The sequence below is a fragment of the Prunus avium genome, chromosome 1 (assembly GCF_965620075.1).
Source record: "Prunus avium chromosome 1, drPruAviu1.hap1.1, whole genome shotgun sequence".
Taxonomy (NCBI): domain Eukaryota; kingdom Viridiplantae; phylum Streptophyta; class Magnoliopsida; order Rosales; family Rosaceae; genus Prunus; species Prunus avium.
In genome coordinates, this window is record NC_142284.1 from 56,516,911 (window position 1) to 56,533,421 (window position 16,511).

General features: G+C 36.1%; 2 protein-coding genes and 1 pseudogene across 2 annotated transcripts; all 3 read left to right on the plus strand.

The window, feature by feature from the left end:
* The first annotated feature begins 2,400 nt into the window (after positions 1-2,400).
* LOC110759548 (putative protein phosphatase 2C 10) lies at positions 2,401-6,832 on the plus strand. Its single transcript, XM_021961623.2, has 6 exons — positions 2,401-2,765; positions 2,919-3,073; positions 3,991-4,227; positions 4,327-4,603; positions 6,024-6,178; positions 6,327-6,832. Exons 2-6 carry the CDS (start codon positions 3,035-3,037, stop codon positions 6,465-6,467), a joined length of 849 nt encoding a protein of 282 aa, XP_021817315.1. The 5' UTR covers positions 2,401-2,765; positions 2,919-3,034; the 3' UTR covers positions 6,468-6,832.
* Positions 6,833-11,963: 5,131 nt separating this feature from the next.
* On the plus strand, positions 11,964-14,648 carry LOC110759511 (alpha/beta-Hydrolases superfamily protein). Its single transcript, XM_021961579.2, has 4 exons — positions 11,964-12,871; positions 13,873-13,965; positions 14,157-14,224; positions 14,327-14,648. The coding sequence occupies exons 1-4, from the start codon at positions 12,242-12,244 to the stop codon at positions 14,496-14,498; spliced, it is 963 nt and encodes a 320-aa protein (XP_021817271.1). The 5' UTR covers positions 11,964-12,241; the 3' UTR covers positions 14,499-14,648.
* Positions 14,649-14,849: 201 nt separating this feature from the next.
* LOC110759510 (pectin acetylesterase 9 pseudogene) lies at positions 14,850-16,481 on the plus strand (annotated as a pseudogene).
* Positions 16,482-16,511: the final 30 nt, after the last annotated feature.

Consider the following 16,511-nt stretch of genomic DNA (forward strand, 5'->3'; position numbering starts at 1 on the left):
TCTCAACAAGTGTTCAAAAAGACCATGAGCCTCCTAAGATCACCTGATTAGCAAAGTTACATTCTGTTTGCTTCAAACATTTTAAACCTGTTTCTCCCTCTAAATGGTATCCTCCACCTGAATTATATATTGGTTCAAGATGATGAACTTTTTTGCTGCCATTAAATTTGATCCAACTCTAGGTGAAGCAAGGGCTGCTCTCTTAGCAATCACAGAAGCTGCAAAGTGGGTTAGCAGCTTATATTACTACAGAGGGTGGATTTTATTTATTTATAAATTCAAGTAATTAATTCCATAGAAAATCAAGATCCTTGTTCTGGTTGGAAAATGATGTATCAAAAGAGCTTTAGCATGGCCAGGCACTGCAACTTTGCGGCTCATAATGTTGGACAATGTGCTTCATCTCATGACCTGTATCAGGCTCCACTTTTTCTTTGGTTCTAAACTCGAAATTAAATATCTAACTAAATATCTAGTTTAGCACTAAATATCTCTAACTAAATATCATGACCTGATGGCAGTTTTGTAAATTATAGAAAGTTTAAAGCCTCTTTGTTATGTTGTAAATGGGCTTTGGGTATGTTTCTATAGTCTATTTCATGTAGATTTTTTATTATAAATAATTTGGACTCTTATATTGGACATGATAGTGAAACTCCCTCTAAACTATTCTGACTTGTAATGTTTATGTCTTCTTTTCCTCTGCTTTTGCATCTTTTACTCAGAAACCAAAACAAAGGGGCAGCTAAAATGTTATCCTTGGAGATTGAACTTTTATTTTGGTTACATTAATATACCAACAATATAGCTACAAAATTTGTACATACATATATGTTTCAGAGTAATATACCTATTTGAGAAAGAAAAAAAAGCGTAATACAACTTTTTGGTCAAAGTTTGGGAGGGGAGGTGACATTCGGGTTCGAACTTGAGACTAATGATCTATAGATAAATGCTCTTACCACTGAGCTAATGACCTGTTAGTAAAAAAAAAGTAGCATTACTTACTTGACTAAAATCAAAATTCAATCAAACACCTAAATTTAATGAAACATCAAATTTTGTAAAAACAATAAGAATTTCCAAGCCTTATTATCTTTGGTTACTTGTAATTAAAAAAAAAAGCTTATGAAACTAGTGAACATTTACCGTCTTTTCAAAGGCTGAGTCAATTAAGTATGTTTTGTAGTGGCCAGCAAAACGTGAAGTAACAGACTCTGTATGATAAGCTGATTAGAGATTGCGATCCTTTGTGGGTCAAAAACAGATTGTGATTGATCCCTCACCAAAAAATATTGTAAAGATTTTTAAGATTGCGATAGTCTCTACAAATTTATTATCTTCTCTGCCTGCCTGCAGAAGCTCTAATTAATAACGTTTTATCCATAAGAAATTAGACATTATATTATTCCTGAAATAAAAGACATGTATTTGGATGAATATTAATACAAAATCCTTTACCGTTGACCTTTGTAGTTAGGTGGAATTTCTTTATCTCTCAAAAAACAAGAGTCTAGTGGAGAATATGTATGGTCAAAAGGTCCTTTCGTTTGCGAATGTTGCCCTAATTGGTTGCTCAAAAAAATAAAAATTGTTGCCCTAATTGGTATATAGAAGTTGGAAACATCTCTCACCTAAGAAAGGACTAGCTCAGTAAAAAAGGCCATTGACTTCAGACTAGTGGTCTCAAATTCAAATTCCCATGACTCGTGGCAATATTAATTACGACGGTAAACATCCGAGAGATAATGGCAATAGAAAACTCATTCTTTTGGTGCATAAGAATATCTGTTCACAAAAAACATCCCATATGATATTCATTCATTTGAATACAACACTAACAAACATATGCATACATATAATATAATACTAAGTCATACTTATTTATTTTTGGTCGAACTAAGTCATGTTTCTCGGTCCCCAGTAATCAAAAGTTTTGGCCGTCAATTATTTTCGGATCAAAATCCAATATTTGACATTAATTTTAAAGATTCAAGCTTGAATTGAATCAAGTTTGAAAGTCAACCTTGAACTTTGACTAAACAATTAATAATCATTAATATTTATACTCAAAGTAATAAAACTTTAGAATATTGCTAATATCAGCCGCCGTGCAAGCGTTACATATTAATAATGAATATTGAAGAGTCTTCCTTGTAGTATTTAGGTACCCCCAAATATTCCTTGGAGTATTTAGGTACAAATATTTTGTACAAAATACAAAACCGTGTGCTTAGAAAAAGAAAAATACAAAACCGCGTGTGTGAAAAAAAAAAGAAAAGTAAAATACGAAAAAGCAGCATATTTTTTTTTTTTTTGGTCAAGACGAAAAAGCAGCATAGGAAGAGAGAGAAAAGAAACAGACTGGACTGAAAATGAAGAAGAGTAGGGGCAGCAAAAAGTCAACAGCCAAGAAGTCTCTGTTTTATGGCACCCTTTTCCAGTTTCCTTTAGGACCTTTACAATAAAATAAAAAAATTAATAAAAAATAATTTAATTGTTCATTCCCAGACTCCCACGATAGCGGTTATAAATCATCACACAGTTCCTAAGCTCGCATAAAACTTTAATTTTTCCAGTTTTATTTAATTTTCCCTTTTTAAAGAAAAAGGTTTCAAATGTTCTCTCTTTTATTTCTTTATTACTCGTCATCATTACCATTCTGTTTTTATTCAATTGCTTGTGCGAAGTCATCAGAAGAAGAAGAAGAAAGGGGCACCGCCAAATAAACAAAAGCCAAGCCATTTTCTAGCTTTCATTGGATGGTAAGACCAAAATCCCGGGTGCCCAGTTCCTGTTTTTACTCGTTTGTGGATTTTGTTCTTAGTGGCTTTGTGGGTTTTAGGGCTGTTTTGTTTTTTCAAAGGGGTTTTTGCTTGCTTTGTTAATAATGATTGAAATTGGTTCTCATGGTGCAGTTTGAGAATTTAGGCAACAAGTTTTGATCTTGGAAGGTGGGTTTGGTTTGGAATTTGGATTGGAGGTGATTACAAGAGGTGGATGCTGAAGATTTAGCTCCAGTACTTCCTATTTTATGGATAGGTTATGCTGTTTTAGCGGTTCCTACGCTCAGGTGATCATGTTTTTTCACTTCTTATGCCCCTTATATGCAGTCCTTTTTTTTTTTTTTTTTTTGTTTCTTGTTTGATGTATATTTTCTCAATCATAAGTCTTATAAAGCATGGTTTTTGATTATTTTCTGGGACTATATGTGTAATTCAATTGAGGAGTTTTGTTCATGTACTTGGTTTTTCTAGTAGGATATCCATCAGCTGTTGGGTGGATTTGAAAATTATGTTTTATTATGGTCAGCTGGATTAATATGCTCTTTTGGGATTAAGGGGTATCATGATCGTTCATTCTTCTTTGTTCATTTATTTCATCTTTTCCTGTTCTCTATCGATGTTGTGTGTTTTGGTTTTCTGATATGATCTTAGGAACTGCTTTGCAATATTTGTTAGATTGAAGTGGTTTTGGGTATTCTACTTGACTGAGGATGCTAAAGCCGAGTATTTACTTTCTTCTGCTGCATTTCTGAAGCTGGGTACAAGGGATATTCAGTTGCCTTCAATACTAGAATACTTAGGCCACAATTTCCATAGCTGTGCTGAACTTCTGAATTGAGCCAACATGTTCGGACCAAAAATGAACCAACATGTTTCTAACTGGCTGCTCTTTTGGTTTGGTGCATTAAAAATAAGTGTATTGTTTTTACTCAACAGCCATATAATAGAGTTCTGTTTCATTGTACTTAAAAGAAGCTTAAGAAGGAAAGCAATTCTAAAAAAGAAATAGATTCAAGCTTGATTTTCTTTTATGCTTGCCTTAATGCATGAAACTAAAATTTCATTCTTTACCTGGTAAATGGACTAGAAACTGAATTTTTATGTTTTGAAGCAAAAAGTTGAAAACAATTGTTTCCTTCTGAATACTGCCTGTCTATGAACTATACAAGATTGAGGTTGTATTATTTATAATTTTTCTATGCAGTTTGGGGGACGTTCATCATCTGGGTCTGGTAAGGGAAGAAGCCACGATGGGTTAGTAAAGTATGGTTTCAGCCTGGTAAAAGGAAAAGCTAATCATCCAATGGAGGATTATCATGTTGCTAAGTTTGTTCGGAGCCAAGGACATCAGTTAGGATTGTTTGCTATATATGATGGCCATTTGGGAGACACTGTGCCTGCATATCTACAGAAGCATTTGTTTTCAAATATCCTTAAGGAGGTAGCTGCTAATTTCAGATAGTTCCATCTATTTGTCTTGTTTAGGTGCATAGAAATTGTGGAGTGATGTATTCTTACAATTTTCATGTAAATATTGTAGGAAGAGTTTTGGGTCGACCCTAACAGATCTATCTTAAAAGCCTATGAGCGGACGGACCAGGCAATTCTCTCTCATAGTTCTGACTTGGGGCGTGGTGGGTCCACTGCTGTAACTGCAATATTGTTTAACAGTCAGCGATTATGGGTGGCAAATGTTGGAGATTCACGGGCAGTTCTTTCAAAGGGGGGTCAGGCAGTACAGATGTCTACAGACCATGAGCCCAATACCGAACGAGGCAGCATTGAAAACAAAGGTGGCTTTGTCTCAAACATGCCAGGTATTTTACAGCAATGATGTTTAGAAAGTTCATTCAATGTGTAAATATACATGTAAAACTGTAACATTTTGAATGAACATTACTGGTTTTCAAGAAAAAGAACGAGTAATAAATTATCACTATTTTATTTTTTAAAGTGGTGCTTCATCTGTTAATATGCCGTGTAGATTTTAGTTTTGTGCTGCAAGGGTTTTCCACTGAGATAAATTCCATGACTTTTGTCGCCCCCTTTCTCAACAATTGAAATTGTTCAACAATTCTTACACCAAATAGATAGAAGCAATACTCTAAACTATTTTATTTGCAAGAAAATATCAGCATTCAGATAGGAGTTGAATTATGATCAGCTTACTTTGTCTTAGAGGATGACCTTGCTGATCCCTTGGATTAGTTTTCTGCAAGTCTGTTATTTAATTCAAATTTGTGTTGGCTCGTGGGAATTGCATTCTCCAGAAGAACTTAAGACTTTTAGCAACTTTAAGTTTTCCAAATAAGTAAATACGAAAGGGGAAAGAAAGAAGTAAAACCTTATTCCATTCATAAGTTTAGCCATCTGAGTACCAAAGACTTGATAATTTCTTATGAATCACTTGAGCACTTCTGAAGAATAGTAGGAAATTCTCGAACAGGTCCTTATTGTCCAAATTGTAGAAGTTGTTTGAACAATTTTTTAAAACAGATTTTAGAATCTGGCTTCCTCTCTGACTTCTAGCAAACAGTAATCTTTTTACTGGAGGCCTTTGTAGTGCCATGATACCCTTGACCTCCCCATCTATGCCATGCGGTAATGATTCCTCTGGCTGTAAATACGTAATTATGTTGAATATATGAACTTTGTCTCATCAGGTCACCAACTACCTTGACCTTCTGGCACTGGGCAGGCATCCGGTTTTTCAAGTTTCCAACTAAAGATTGGATGACACTGTGCACAAGATAAAAAGGGTTTTCTATCCAAACTAAGACCTTTTTCGAGAATCTGCCTTCTATTGACATCTTTGTTTGTTGATACTTTGTTTCCTGGAGTTGGTCTCAGCAGTCTGCATGCCTGTTTGTCTGATGTTATGGCGATGCAAGCTTAGAAGAAGCTAGCATGACTTTCAATGCACCAACTCTTCCCTATTTATTTTGAAGTAATCAAACTCTTCAAGTGGGATTTGGACCACAAATCAGGATTTCTCTTTTCAATTTTAATTATGAGTAAACAACCAGTGAAAGTTATCTTGTATAAAAAACGTTTTGTCTTAAGATATTTTCCTGATGCAGCTGTGAGTTGCATGTGTCAATTATGGGGTCTTTCATGTTACTTAATGAATATTCAGCATCTATCATTGGTATTATAGCTGTAACCACACAGAGTACCAATTGAGCTTATGTTAAGCCTCTCATTGAACTGACTTCTATCACATGCTTTTATTTTCAGGAGACGTTCCTAGAGTCAATGGGCAGCTGGCTGTTTCTCGTGCTTTTGGAGACAAAAGCCTCAAGTCACATTTGCGATCAGATCCCGACGTACAAGATACCTTCGTAGACAATACTACTGATGTTCTAATCCTTGCCAGTGATGGTCTTTGGAAGGTGAAACATTTTACCTGATCTTTCTTCTACTTGGTGCATTGTGCCAATTATTTTAGCAGTCTAGAAAAATGGGGAAGAATTCACCTAAACGTAGCGTGCTTCAAATATCATGACAATAACTTTTTTTCTTCTGTTTGTGATAATCTAGGTCATGGGTAATCAAGAGGCAGTTGATATTGCAAGAAAGATTAGAGACCCTCTGAAGGCAGCTAAGCAACTAACAGCTGAAGCACTGAAAAGAGATAGTAAAGATGATATTTCTTGCGTTGTTGTTAGATTTAGGGGATGATACCAGTAAAACCATATTGCTTTCCGGTGCAGTATATAGCAATAATCCAAGTTTCGTCGCACGCAAGGCTGATTTATGAATGGATTACACAACAACAACAAATACATACCTGGTTGGGGTAAACCTTGAATGAGTTATGCAGCATGGAAATTGGCCAAAGAAAAAGAAGGGAGAAATAGTGGAATGCTTCTCACTGTAAATTTATGCTCTTATTTATGTCCTGGTGTTTGATATTGTTTGAATTCTTTGAGAAGGTGATTTAGTTTGATGTATATGTGGCCATTTACTTTACTCAAATGACCAAGCGGCTATGTAGATGACATGCTTCTGTTTGTGATTGGAGGAATGCATTTTGTTTTGGACCAGGTTTTTCCTTTTGTGGTATCAAATTTATTGAAGATTGCTTGCCAGTGGAGATTTTAGCTGGGATAATACAATTCTTTGTTCTTCCCTAACCTAGTCATTTGTTATGATCGAAGTCCACTAATAATAAAAGTTTGTTGTTTTGATTTGAAATTCTTCTCATTTCACTCAACTTAAATAATTTCTTTTAACTTTTAGTATATTTTTAAAAAAAAAACTTCTTTTAGACTTTGAAAATTTAAAATTAGCCATAGCCATGCAGGCGGGGGAGTTTTAGATTGAATTTAGTCAATTTTTGAAAGAAAAAAAAGGATTACTTCGTCCATTTAATTAGAACCATTACATTGGTAACATATCTATGAATATGTACCTATACTTTGTTCCCAATATATATTTTAAATGCATACGTGTGTTAGGCTAGTTGGGCAAGAAAGTGAACCAGTCTCTTTGCACCTAAGTTCGAATATCCTCCCCGTACTTGTATCAGAATTTGATAAAAAACAATAATATATTCAATCAAAAGATTAAAACAAGAATTCAATCTAACACTTGATTTAAATAAAAAAGGAAAATAATTTTTAATGAAGGTTTTTCATTATAGGGACATTTTCAGATACCAAATGTAACAAATATGGTATAAAGCAGGAGGGAGGGAGAGAGAGAGAGTCACCACCAAATTCGCAAATGCTAATACACCGCAATATCGGTCTACAATAGCCAAACCCTTGTATTGTGGCTAGGGTTTTAAGCCGAGCCTATATATAGACACAATTAACCACTCCTCCAATATCCCTCCCTGCAATGCTTCTCTCCGTCACTCTTTGCATTCATTTCTTCATTTTCTCTGTGTAGTTGAGCAATAATCATGATTATTTGAATTTGTTTAGTGGGTCTTTGCTTGGTGTTTTTTTTACAGTAATTGCCTCTTCTTTCGGCTGCAAGGGTTAAGATCTTTTGATCAATTTCTTGGTTGGCTTTGTTCTGGAGGCATAAATTGATTCTCCATGGTCTTGGGGCTTAAACCCAGATTTGCATTTCTTGCTTTTCTGGCTGCCCTTTGCTTGGAACATTTGGATCTTCCTTTTTAATCACTCACTTTTTTTTATTTTTCATTTCTTGGGGTTCTCTAAAATTGGTTCATGAACATAATGAAAAAATGTTATGGGATAATTGGTATAGTAACAATTCTCGTGCCCTGATTAGGTCAAATCTGCTATTTGATTTTCCCCAATTTTAAGTTAGAATTTCAATTGAAAAAAACCTAGTAATTCATCCAAATGCACAATTAGAAATGAAAAAGTCATTGAGAAGACAAACTTAATTATAAAGTACAGAAATTAATAATTACAAAACCTTCCTTCTGTTTTCCCACTGTTTCTCAGCAACCAAACAAGACCAACAATTATCCCAGAAGAATAATTGCAACCAAAGATGTTAAATCAAAGAAGATTCAGATCATATACAGGTGAGATGGGATGGGATGGGGGAGAAGAATGAGTGAGAGTTTTGGATCTCAAATTCACCCAAATTCCTATTTGAAAGCCTTGCTTTTTGGCCTATCAAATTTTCCAAATCTACTTGAAAATTGGCCCAAACAGATTGATTTGGATTTGGACACCTCAAATCTCTTCTCCCAAACGGGCCCTTATAAATTGGGTAAAAACCCAACAATACGAAGGACCCCAAAAAATCAGTGTGGGCAGGTTGTGGTGAAGAGGCTTTGTGGTAAGATGTAATTGGTAATCTTTTCAAATGGACAATCTAATGCATTTTTTGGTATTTTCAGAACCTTGAAAAGGAAAGAAAAGATTGTGCTGTTGAAAGATGTGCAGAACTAAACCAGAAAGATATAGTCGACTCGACTTAGAAGGAAATTATCTGTCCAAGAAAAAGTTGAGAAAAAATTATTAGGTTAAATATGAGCTTCTTTGATTTTAGGTTGCCCGAAACCCAAAAAATAAAAAAAGAAACTAATGGCAAATAGTCCTAGTTTGGTTAACAAATGAGATTTGCTAGTTATTGGTTTAGGAATTTAATTTGTTTCCAACTAAGATTACCTCTATTTAAACCCCAAAATAATGTAAGGGTGTGTAGCTCAAGTGATCAAGAACATTTATTCATGCATCCTAGGTCTTAGATTCGATTTTCCCAAGAAGAATTGTCTTTCTATTGTCGGTGAAGGCAGCCAAAAATATGTCATCTTCCATTGAGGCTCTTGCAATGGCTGGTGCTAATTATCTGGAATGCAACATTGATTTGAAAGAGTTGGAAAAGAAAGACCAAGAGCCACCACCATGCTACTTACAAGCTGAAACATTCGAGAGGGATATTGAGTACTTAAGCTCCCTAACTCTGAGCTCACCCAGTTTTGGCAGTCTTAAGTATGATGAAAAACGAAAGGGTGGGAACCAGTTGATGCAGAGAGACAGCCTTTTAACCAAGAGGATGGAAACTAGGGTTTTGAAGAAATCAGGGGAAGCGATGACAAAAAGGATGTAGGGAGGAAGATCTCACTGGTTATACATTGACATTACTTTTAGCGTAGGTTTGTTTTGGCTAGTCAAATAACATGTTCTAACTTCAAAGGTTGGTTCTTTTGAGAATAAATGATCTCTCAAGGTATGAAGAAATTATTGTATGGTAACGTAGAACGGTCACATGGTATAATTTGTTCACGTGTGTTATAATATGAATGTACAAGAAGTTTGATATTTCCAACTTTTAGGGTATAATATCAATAAATCTCTAGTTCATCTTTTCCTTATTTTTTTAAAAACTTAATTCGTACTTTAATGTTATTTTTAATTTGTATTATAGTACAATTTTATTGTCTTGGTCATTGTGTTTGATTTTGTTATTAGCAAGTTAAGGACAATTTCAAATTTTGGTCAGTTTAATAGATGAAATAAGTTTCATCTCTCACGGCTTCCTTTAAGTTAAAATTTAAATCGAGTGAAAATAGCATAGACTTGTATTAAAAATAAAAATAAAAAGTTAAAATTTATAAAACGTCAATTCCAATACACAATATTATAGGCGTATTAAAGCTTATAAAATTAGTTTCAAATTCATGTACAAATTGCTCATAACCACGAATTTATGATGGAAGATATAAGTTGTCAAATAGAGTCGCGGGCAAAAGCAATTGCACTTAGCTTAATTTATTTTCTCTAATTTGCTCCAAACAATAGCCAGAAACTTGTTTCAACTTGTGGGTTTTACTAAGAATGGCTGAAAAATCATGTCTATATCCTTAGATTTGATTTTCAAGCAAGAAATAAAATAAAATTTCAAAGTTTCCCTTTTGTAGAGTTAAAATAGTTTTTTTAAAATTTTATTTTATGCTTAAGAAAACAACTACAACACAAAATCCCTAGTGCAACTAGATTTCAAGATTGATATAGTTTTATAGAGTGGTCTAGATCCGCTAGCGTATCAAGACCTCTTTGAGAACTTACAGAAACAATTTTTTAATAATTAATCATCACTGGTTAATTTGAAAGCTGCTATCAAGACAATACATATTTCAAAATGATGCTGCAAAGGCCCCAATGACCCGACAGGTGAGAAAAAAAGTTCATAGTCAAATATTGTGACAAAGTGAATTTCTAGCCGAGTCAAAGAAAATAAATTGTGAGAAAAATTCCTAGTTTAAGTCTCTTAATGAATAATTGAATTTGCTTATTAGCTAACATATACAAATACAAAGATAAAATTAGTCAAATTAATAACACAAGGACTAAATTGATTGATGAGGTAAAACAAGAGACGAGTTGACATTTTGATAGAAAATTGTAAATAAGAATATTTGTTTCACTCCGCACGTGCAAATTGCTATGTTTAGTGTTGTCGAGTGATCGTAATTTATTTATTTTTTTTGTCTGAACCATGAGGAGGTCCTAGATGGGCCCCAATTATGGGTGGCACCTTTAAGCCTTAACCACAACCCAGACTAATCCCTACTCACACCGGGTCAGCCCGTAAGGGGTAAGGTGTTGGCCAAAGTGGTGACTCCGTACGAGAGCAGGGATCGAACCCCTGATCTCTTAAGGAATGAGAGTGCCGAACCACTCACACCAACCACCTTGGTTTGATCATAAATTTTTTTAATAATACAATCGATAGTTTATACTATAAGGGTTTCTCACATGCATACTATCAAGGTGTTATGGAGATTCGAATATAAGATCACTAGTATGCAAGTCAAAATCCTTTTCTATTGGACTAAAACGTTGGCGGGTAGAGTAATCATAATTATAACCTAGAAATATTTTCTTCTCCTTCATTATGCCCGTGCATTGGTCCATAGATGATGTGGTGGCCCATAGTTTGGCAGCCCATAGTTTTCCATCATCTCATCTATTTACATTGAGAAAGCTTCATTTCTATTCATTTTTCTTCAATTGTGATTCAATTTATCAACATGGTTGATTATTTTGGGTGATCGAAGTGACTACCAATCTGAGATTATAAATCTTAAATATAATAATTTTACAATCTAAAACAATCAATCATGCCAATAAATATAATGATGTCTTCTCAACGTATATAAAATATCGTGAGCCGAACCTATACATATGTATATGTTGTGGGGGTCACACATCCACCCACACATAAAAGCTAATGCTAGAATTTGAGTCATATATTAACAACTCAATATCATTCTACTAATCTATAATAGGGATATTTTTCACTAAGTATTTAAATTAAGGATTGATTATATACTTCTAATCTTAGCTGTTGAATTGCATATAAGATATTACCAACATATTTAAGATTAAAAGCATGTAACCAATACTTAACATAAAATACTTATCTGAGAATCTCCCTAAATAATAAACCATGTGATCTAGATTTTATTGTCTTTCCATCTCAACCACTTTGTTTCTATTGAAGGATTGGGATCATTCCATATATTCATTGGGGTCCTCTAAATTTTGGGCACACCCATTGTGATTATTGTTTCCTTGTCAAAATATCTTGTGACAGAAATGTCTGTACATCCACATTATAAATATCAACTACATATTTCGATAAGAACTAACTTCAAATATAATACGGACGTCACAGTCTAGCAAGAGAACATTTTCCGCATAAATGTCATTGTCAACACAACGCTACTGAACTCTCTATCTCCCACTCTTCTCGAGTACTTTCCCATCTTTGCTTTGAATACTTTCTCCATGTCTCAACTGGTCCCATCTTCTTCATCCACGCATTTGTTGTACCGCACCACATCTAACATGGCATTCACATGAAAAGCAAGTTCCCAAACCAAACCAAACCAACCCAACGCAACCCAACTCACCAATCAGCATCCCTCCACCTCAAAACAATACAAAATCACCCACAGTCCTCAATAGGGGACTCTTTTCCCTTCAATTAGCTCCATTCCAAAAAAATTACCAAAAATGCCATGCTTCAGCTTCACCGAGTCAAAAAATTCATGCCACCGGTCTACCTTCGCCCGAGCCGGCCTCCGGTCCGCAATCACAGACCTCAAAGACGGCGGTACCACCATGCACTGCTGGGTCCCGCAGTCCCCAAACCCGTCCAAGCGCAACCTCCTCCTCATCCACGGCCTCGGAGTCAACGCGATGTGGCAGTTCGTTGACCTCCTCCGCCACGTCACCCCCCACTTCAACGTCTACGTCCCCGACCTCCTCTTCTTCGGCGAGTCGTCCACGACCCGGCCGGACCGGTCCGAGTCATTCCAGGCCGAGTGCGTGATGCGTGTCATGGAGGCCCACTCGGTGCGGAGGCTGAGCCTGGTGGGGCTGAGCTATGGCGGGTTTGTGGGGTACAGCCTGGCGGCCAAGTACAGGGAGGCGGTGGAGAGGGTTGTGATATGCTGCGCCGCGGTGTGCTTGGAGGAGAAGGACATCCGGGAAGGCGTGTTTCCGATCTCGGATTTGGACGAGGCTGCGAGCATTTTGGTGCCGCAGACGCCGCAGAAGCTTAGGGAATTGGTCAAGTACACTTTTTTCAAGCCGCCTCCTCTTGGGTTGATCCCCTCTTGCTTGCTTATGGATTTCATTGAGGTAAATGTTTCTAATACTTCTTAGATGATAATTAAGTGATTAAGTATGATGATGATTAAGTTAAGCTAATCAAACTACAGATCATATTAGATTGTCAGTTGAGATTGTATAATTAGCAATATCTTCTCTCGTTCATGCATGTCTATTCATAACAATGAGACTCGCTATAAACTCAATCGTCATAAGTTGGAAGATTAACAAGTGCAAATTCTTTCATGTGGTGTTTTGGGTCGCAAATCAATGTATGTCTTGTCGTGCAAATTTTTGTCCTAGTTAAGGTATCGTTATCAATCTCAATTTAAATCAAACTTCTCTTCTATTTGCGTACGCTATAATTTATGTGCACGTCCTGAGAAAGGATGTAAGGGTGAAGAGTTTTTCAAAAGGATTAGAGCATGTTTTGACCCTTAACTAGGCTTGAAAGAACCCATTAATCCTTGCAAGTGATGTGCACAGTTGGTCCGAATTGAAGCAAATTTAGAAGAAAAGTTCAATTTGGACTGAGATTAGTAATTTGACTTATTAAGACATTATCTTGAGATCTTATCCCGACAGTGATCTCGAAACACATTCGCTTCGTTGAATTTTCGTTTTGAAGGCATAAATCATGTAGTAAGTAGAGTTTGATAAAAATAATAAAAATAAAAAAACCATGTAGATATAGTGGTGGTTGTAGGATTGGTCACGTGCATGCTGTATTAATATTATAAATAAACCACTGCATGGTGCACGTGACTCATTACAAAATCAACTACCAGTCATGGAATGAAACATTCAACGGGTCAACATGGTTTGGTATGTAGCATGTATGGGAGTCTTAAAGCGAATTATTGCAATAATATTTTAAGTGGTAGAGCGAGAGAACATTATCCTTATTAAAATCATCCCAAATAAAAAATTATACACATGTCAGATTGTGATTTGTTGAAATAACTATTTACATTTAAGTAGCTAAGTAATTTCGTTCTGCAATCAAACTCAAATTATGATGAAATGGGCAGGCAATGTACACTGAACATGTGAAAGAGCAGAAAGAGTTGATTATGGCCGTCCCCAAAAACCGAAAACTTTCAGACCTTCCCAAGATTCCACAGGTTCATTTTTCATCTATGTATTTTATTTTTGGGTCATAGCACATCTTAATCTTGCTTAAGTTAGTCGTCCACGTGTGCATCATCGGTTGAAATCTCCGCGGACCTTAGCGAAATCCTTGTCATTTTCCTCTTCTGCGAAATTATAATAACATGATTTAGTAAATCTTACCCTTCTCTCACTCCTCTCACAGCCAACCCTTATAATATGGGGAGAGCATGATCAAGTATTTCCGCTAGAATTTGCTTACAAATTAAAAAGGTGAGTTTCTGATCGAAGTCTTTGACCGAGTGCGTGCATTTGTTTAGTCTCTCTTTCTGAATTTTGAGTTCATTGGTAAAAACTATATATATATTTATACAGGCACTTAGGGGAGAACGCTGAGCTTGTGGTGATAAAGGATGCAGGACATGCAATTAACGTACAAAAGCCCAAGGAGTACTACAACCACATCAAGTCCTTCTTACTCGATATGCAGCAGCCATCTGCTAACAAACATCAACAACATTCAACACCACTTCAATCACTGACATGATTGAAGCTATTTAATGTAATCCAACCCTTAATCCCATAAAACAAATTTGTGTAATTTAATTGGATCAATCATGACATGACGTGCTTCATCAAGCACAATATTTTTTATTTTATTTTTATTTTTATTGAAGGCAAACATAATACAAGACAACATGTAATGTTTTAGCATAAACGGCACAAAATATGCATACCCTCTTTGTTTAGAAGGGTGAAGATGTTGACGAGTCCTTATTCAATTAGGGTTTTAGTTACTTAATTATTTATAGAAGGGTTAAGATGTTGACGAGTCCTTATTCAATTAGGATTTTAGTTACTTAACTATTTATATAGTCCTGTTGTAACTGAGGTTTATTTCCTATTTTATCTCGAGTAACACATCTTTGTACTTCTTTATAAATACCTTCATATTAGAGAAGAATACATATATGAAGATAAGTTGTATGCGCGTGAATTAGTTAAAGTTGAAGACACGGCATGGCTACTACAATGATGAATGTGAACGCAGTACTGGTCGCCATCACCCTGGCTCTGCTAACGTGCTCGCCTCGGTGCATTTACTCGGACGACCAGCGGCTCCTGGTGAACATGACTCTGGTCCGGAACGCTTCGGCTCTTGGAGCTTTTTGCTTGGATGGGAGTTTGCCTGCGTATCACCTGCACAGAGGATTCGGGGGCGGAGCAAGAAACTGGCTTTTACAGTTCGAGGGTGGAGGGTGGTGCAATAGCATAAAATCATGCTTGGACAGAGCCAACACCCGTAGAGGATCAACACGCTACATGAGCAAGTGGGAGGTCTTCTCTGGAATTCTAAGCAATAATGCATCTCTAAATCCAGATTTTTACAATTGGAACCGTGTGAAGCTTAGATATTGCGATGGAGCTTCATTTGCTGGAGATGCAGTATATAAAAACGGGACGTCATTGCTCTATTTCAGAGGGCAAAAGATTTGGGAAGCAATCATTCTGGATCTTCTGCCAAAAGGTTTAGGACAGGCAAGAAAGGCTCTGCTATCAGGTTCTTCTGCTGGGGGTTTATCATCCTTTTTGCATTGTAACAACTTCACTAAATATTTACCAAGCACTGCCAGTGTGAAATGCTTGAGCGATGCCGGATTCTTTCTTGACGAAAGAGATATAAGTTCTAACCACACCATGAGGTCTTTCGTTAAAGATGTTGTTTCTCTACACGGGTTAGAGAAGAATCTGGATGAGAACTGCACCGCCAGCTCCCTTAATTTTCCCGAGCTGTGTTTCTTCCCTCAGTACGCATTGAAGTTCATTACACCACCTTTTTTCATATTGAACTCAGCTTATGATGTTTACCAGTTCCATCATATATTGGTGCCACCTTCAGCTGATCCACAAGGCCACTGGAATCGTTGCAAACTGAATCCGGCGGCGTGCAATCCTCAACAGTTGAATACATTGCAAGAATTCAGGCGTGACATGATTGTTGCTATGGGATTGTCCTACAAATATTCGAGACGAGGAGGCTTCTTCATTAATTCATGCTTTGGTCACGGCCAAAGTGAGTCTCAAGACTCATGGTTTGCTGCAGACTCTCCAAGGGTTCACAATAGGACCATTGCAGAAGCAGTAGGTGATTGGTACTTCAGTAGAAGGGCAACAAAGGAAATTGACTGCCCATATCCTTGTGAAACTACCTGCATTAACCTTATACCGTCAACTCAAGCCCTTTTACAAGATTTGAGAAGCTATTAGGTCCAACATTTTCAAGGAGACAAATTTCTCTTGAAGCTTCACAAGGAAGAAGAAAGAATACAAATATACAATACAATACAAAGTGATACATAGCTTACTACAAGAAGGAAAACAAAAGCAAAAATCTTAGTGGAGTGTATATATATATATATCGTTTTTTAAATTAACGAAATGTTTTTATTTTTGGTGGAGAAAGACAATCAGGTTTCCCTTTATGAACTACTTCCAAGTGCTTTTCTAAGAATACAGATTCTTAATAAAAATTTCAACTTCTACCAATAGCGCTTATAAC

Coding starts and splice junctions, on each gene's coding strand:
- LOC110759548 (XM_021961623.2), top strand. CDS start 3,035: ATGGATAGGTTATGCTGTTTTAGCGGTTCCTACGCTCAG. Junction 3,074..3,990: donor TTAGCGGTTCCTACGCTCAG/GTGATCATGTTT, acceptor TTTTCTATGCAG/TTTGGGGGACGTTCATCATC. Junction 4,604..6,023: donor CTTTGTCTCAAACATGCCAG/GTATTTTACAGC, acceptor TTTTATTTTCAG/GAGACGTTCCTAGAGTCAAT.
- LOC110759511 (XM_021961579.2), top strand. CDS start 12,242: ATGCCATGCTTCAGCTTCACCGAGTCAAAAAATTCATGCCACCGGTCT. Junction 13,966..14,156: donor ACCTTCCCAAGATTCCACAG/GTTCATTTTTCA, acceptor CTCCTCTCACAG/CCAACCCTTATAATATGGGG. Junction 14,225..14,326: donor TTTGCTTACAAATTAAAAAG/GTGAGTTTCTGA, acceptor ATATTTATACAG/GCACTTAGGGGAGAACGCTG.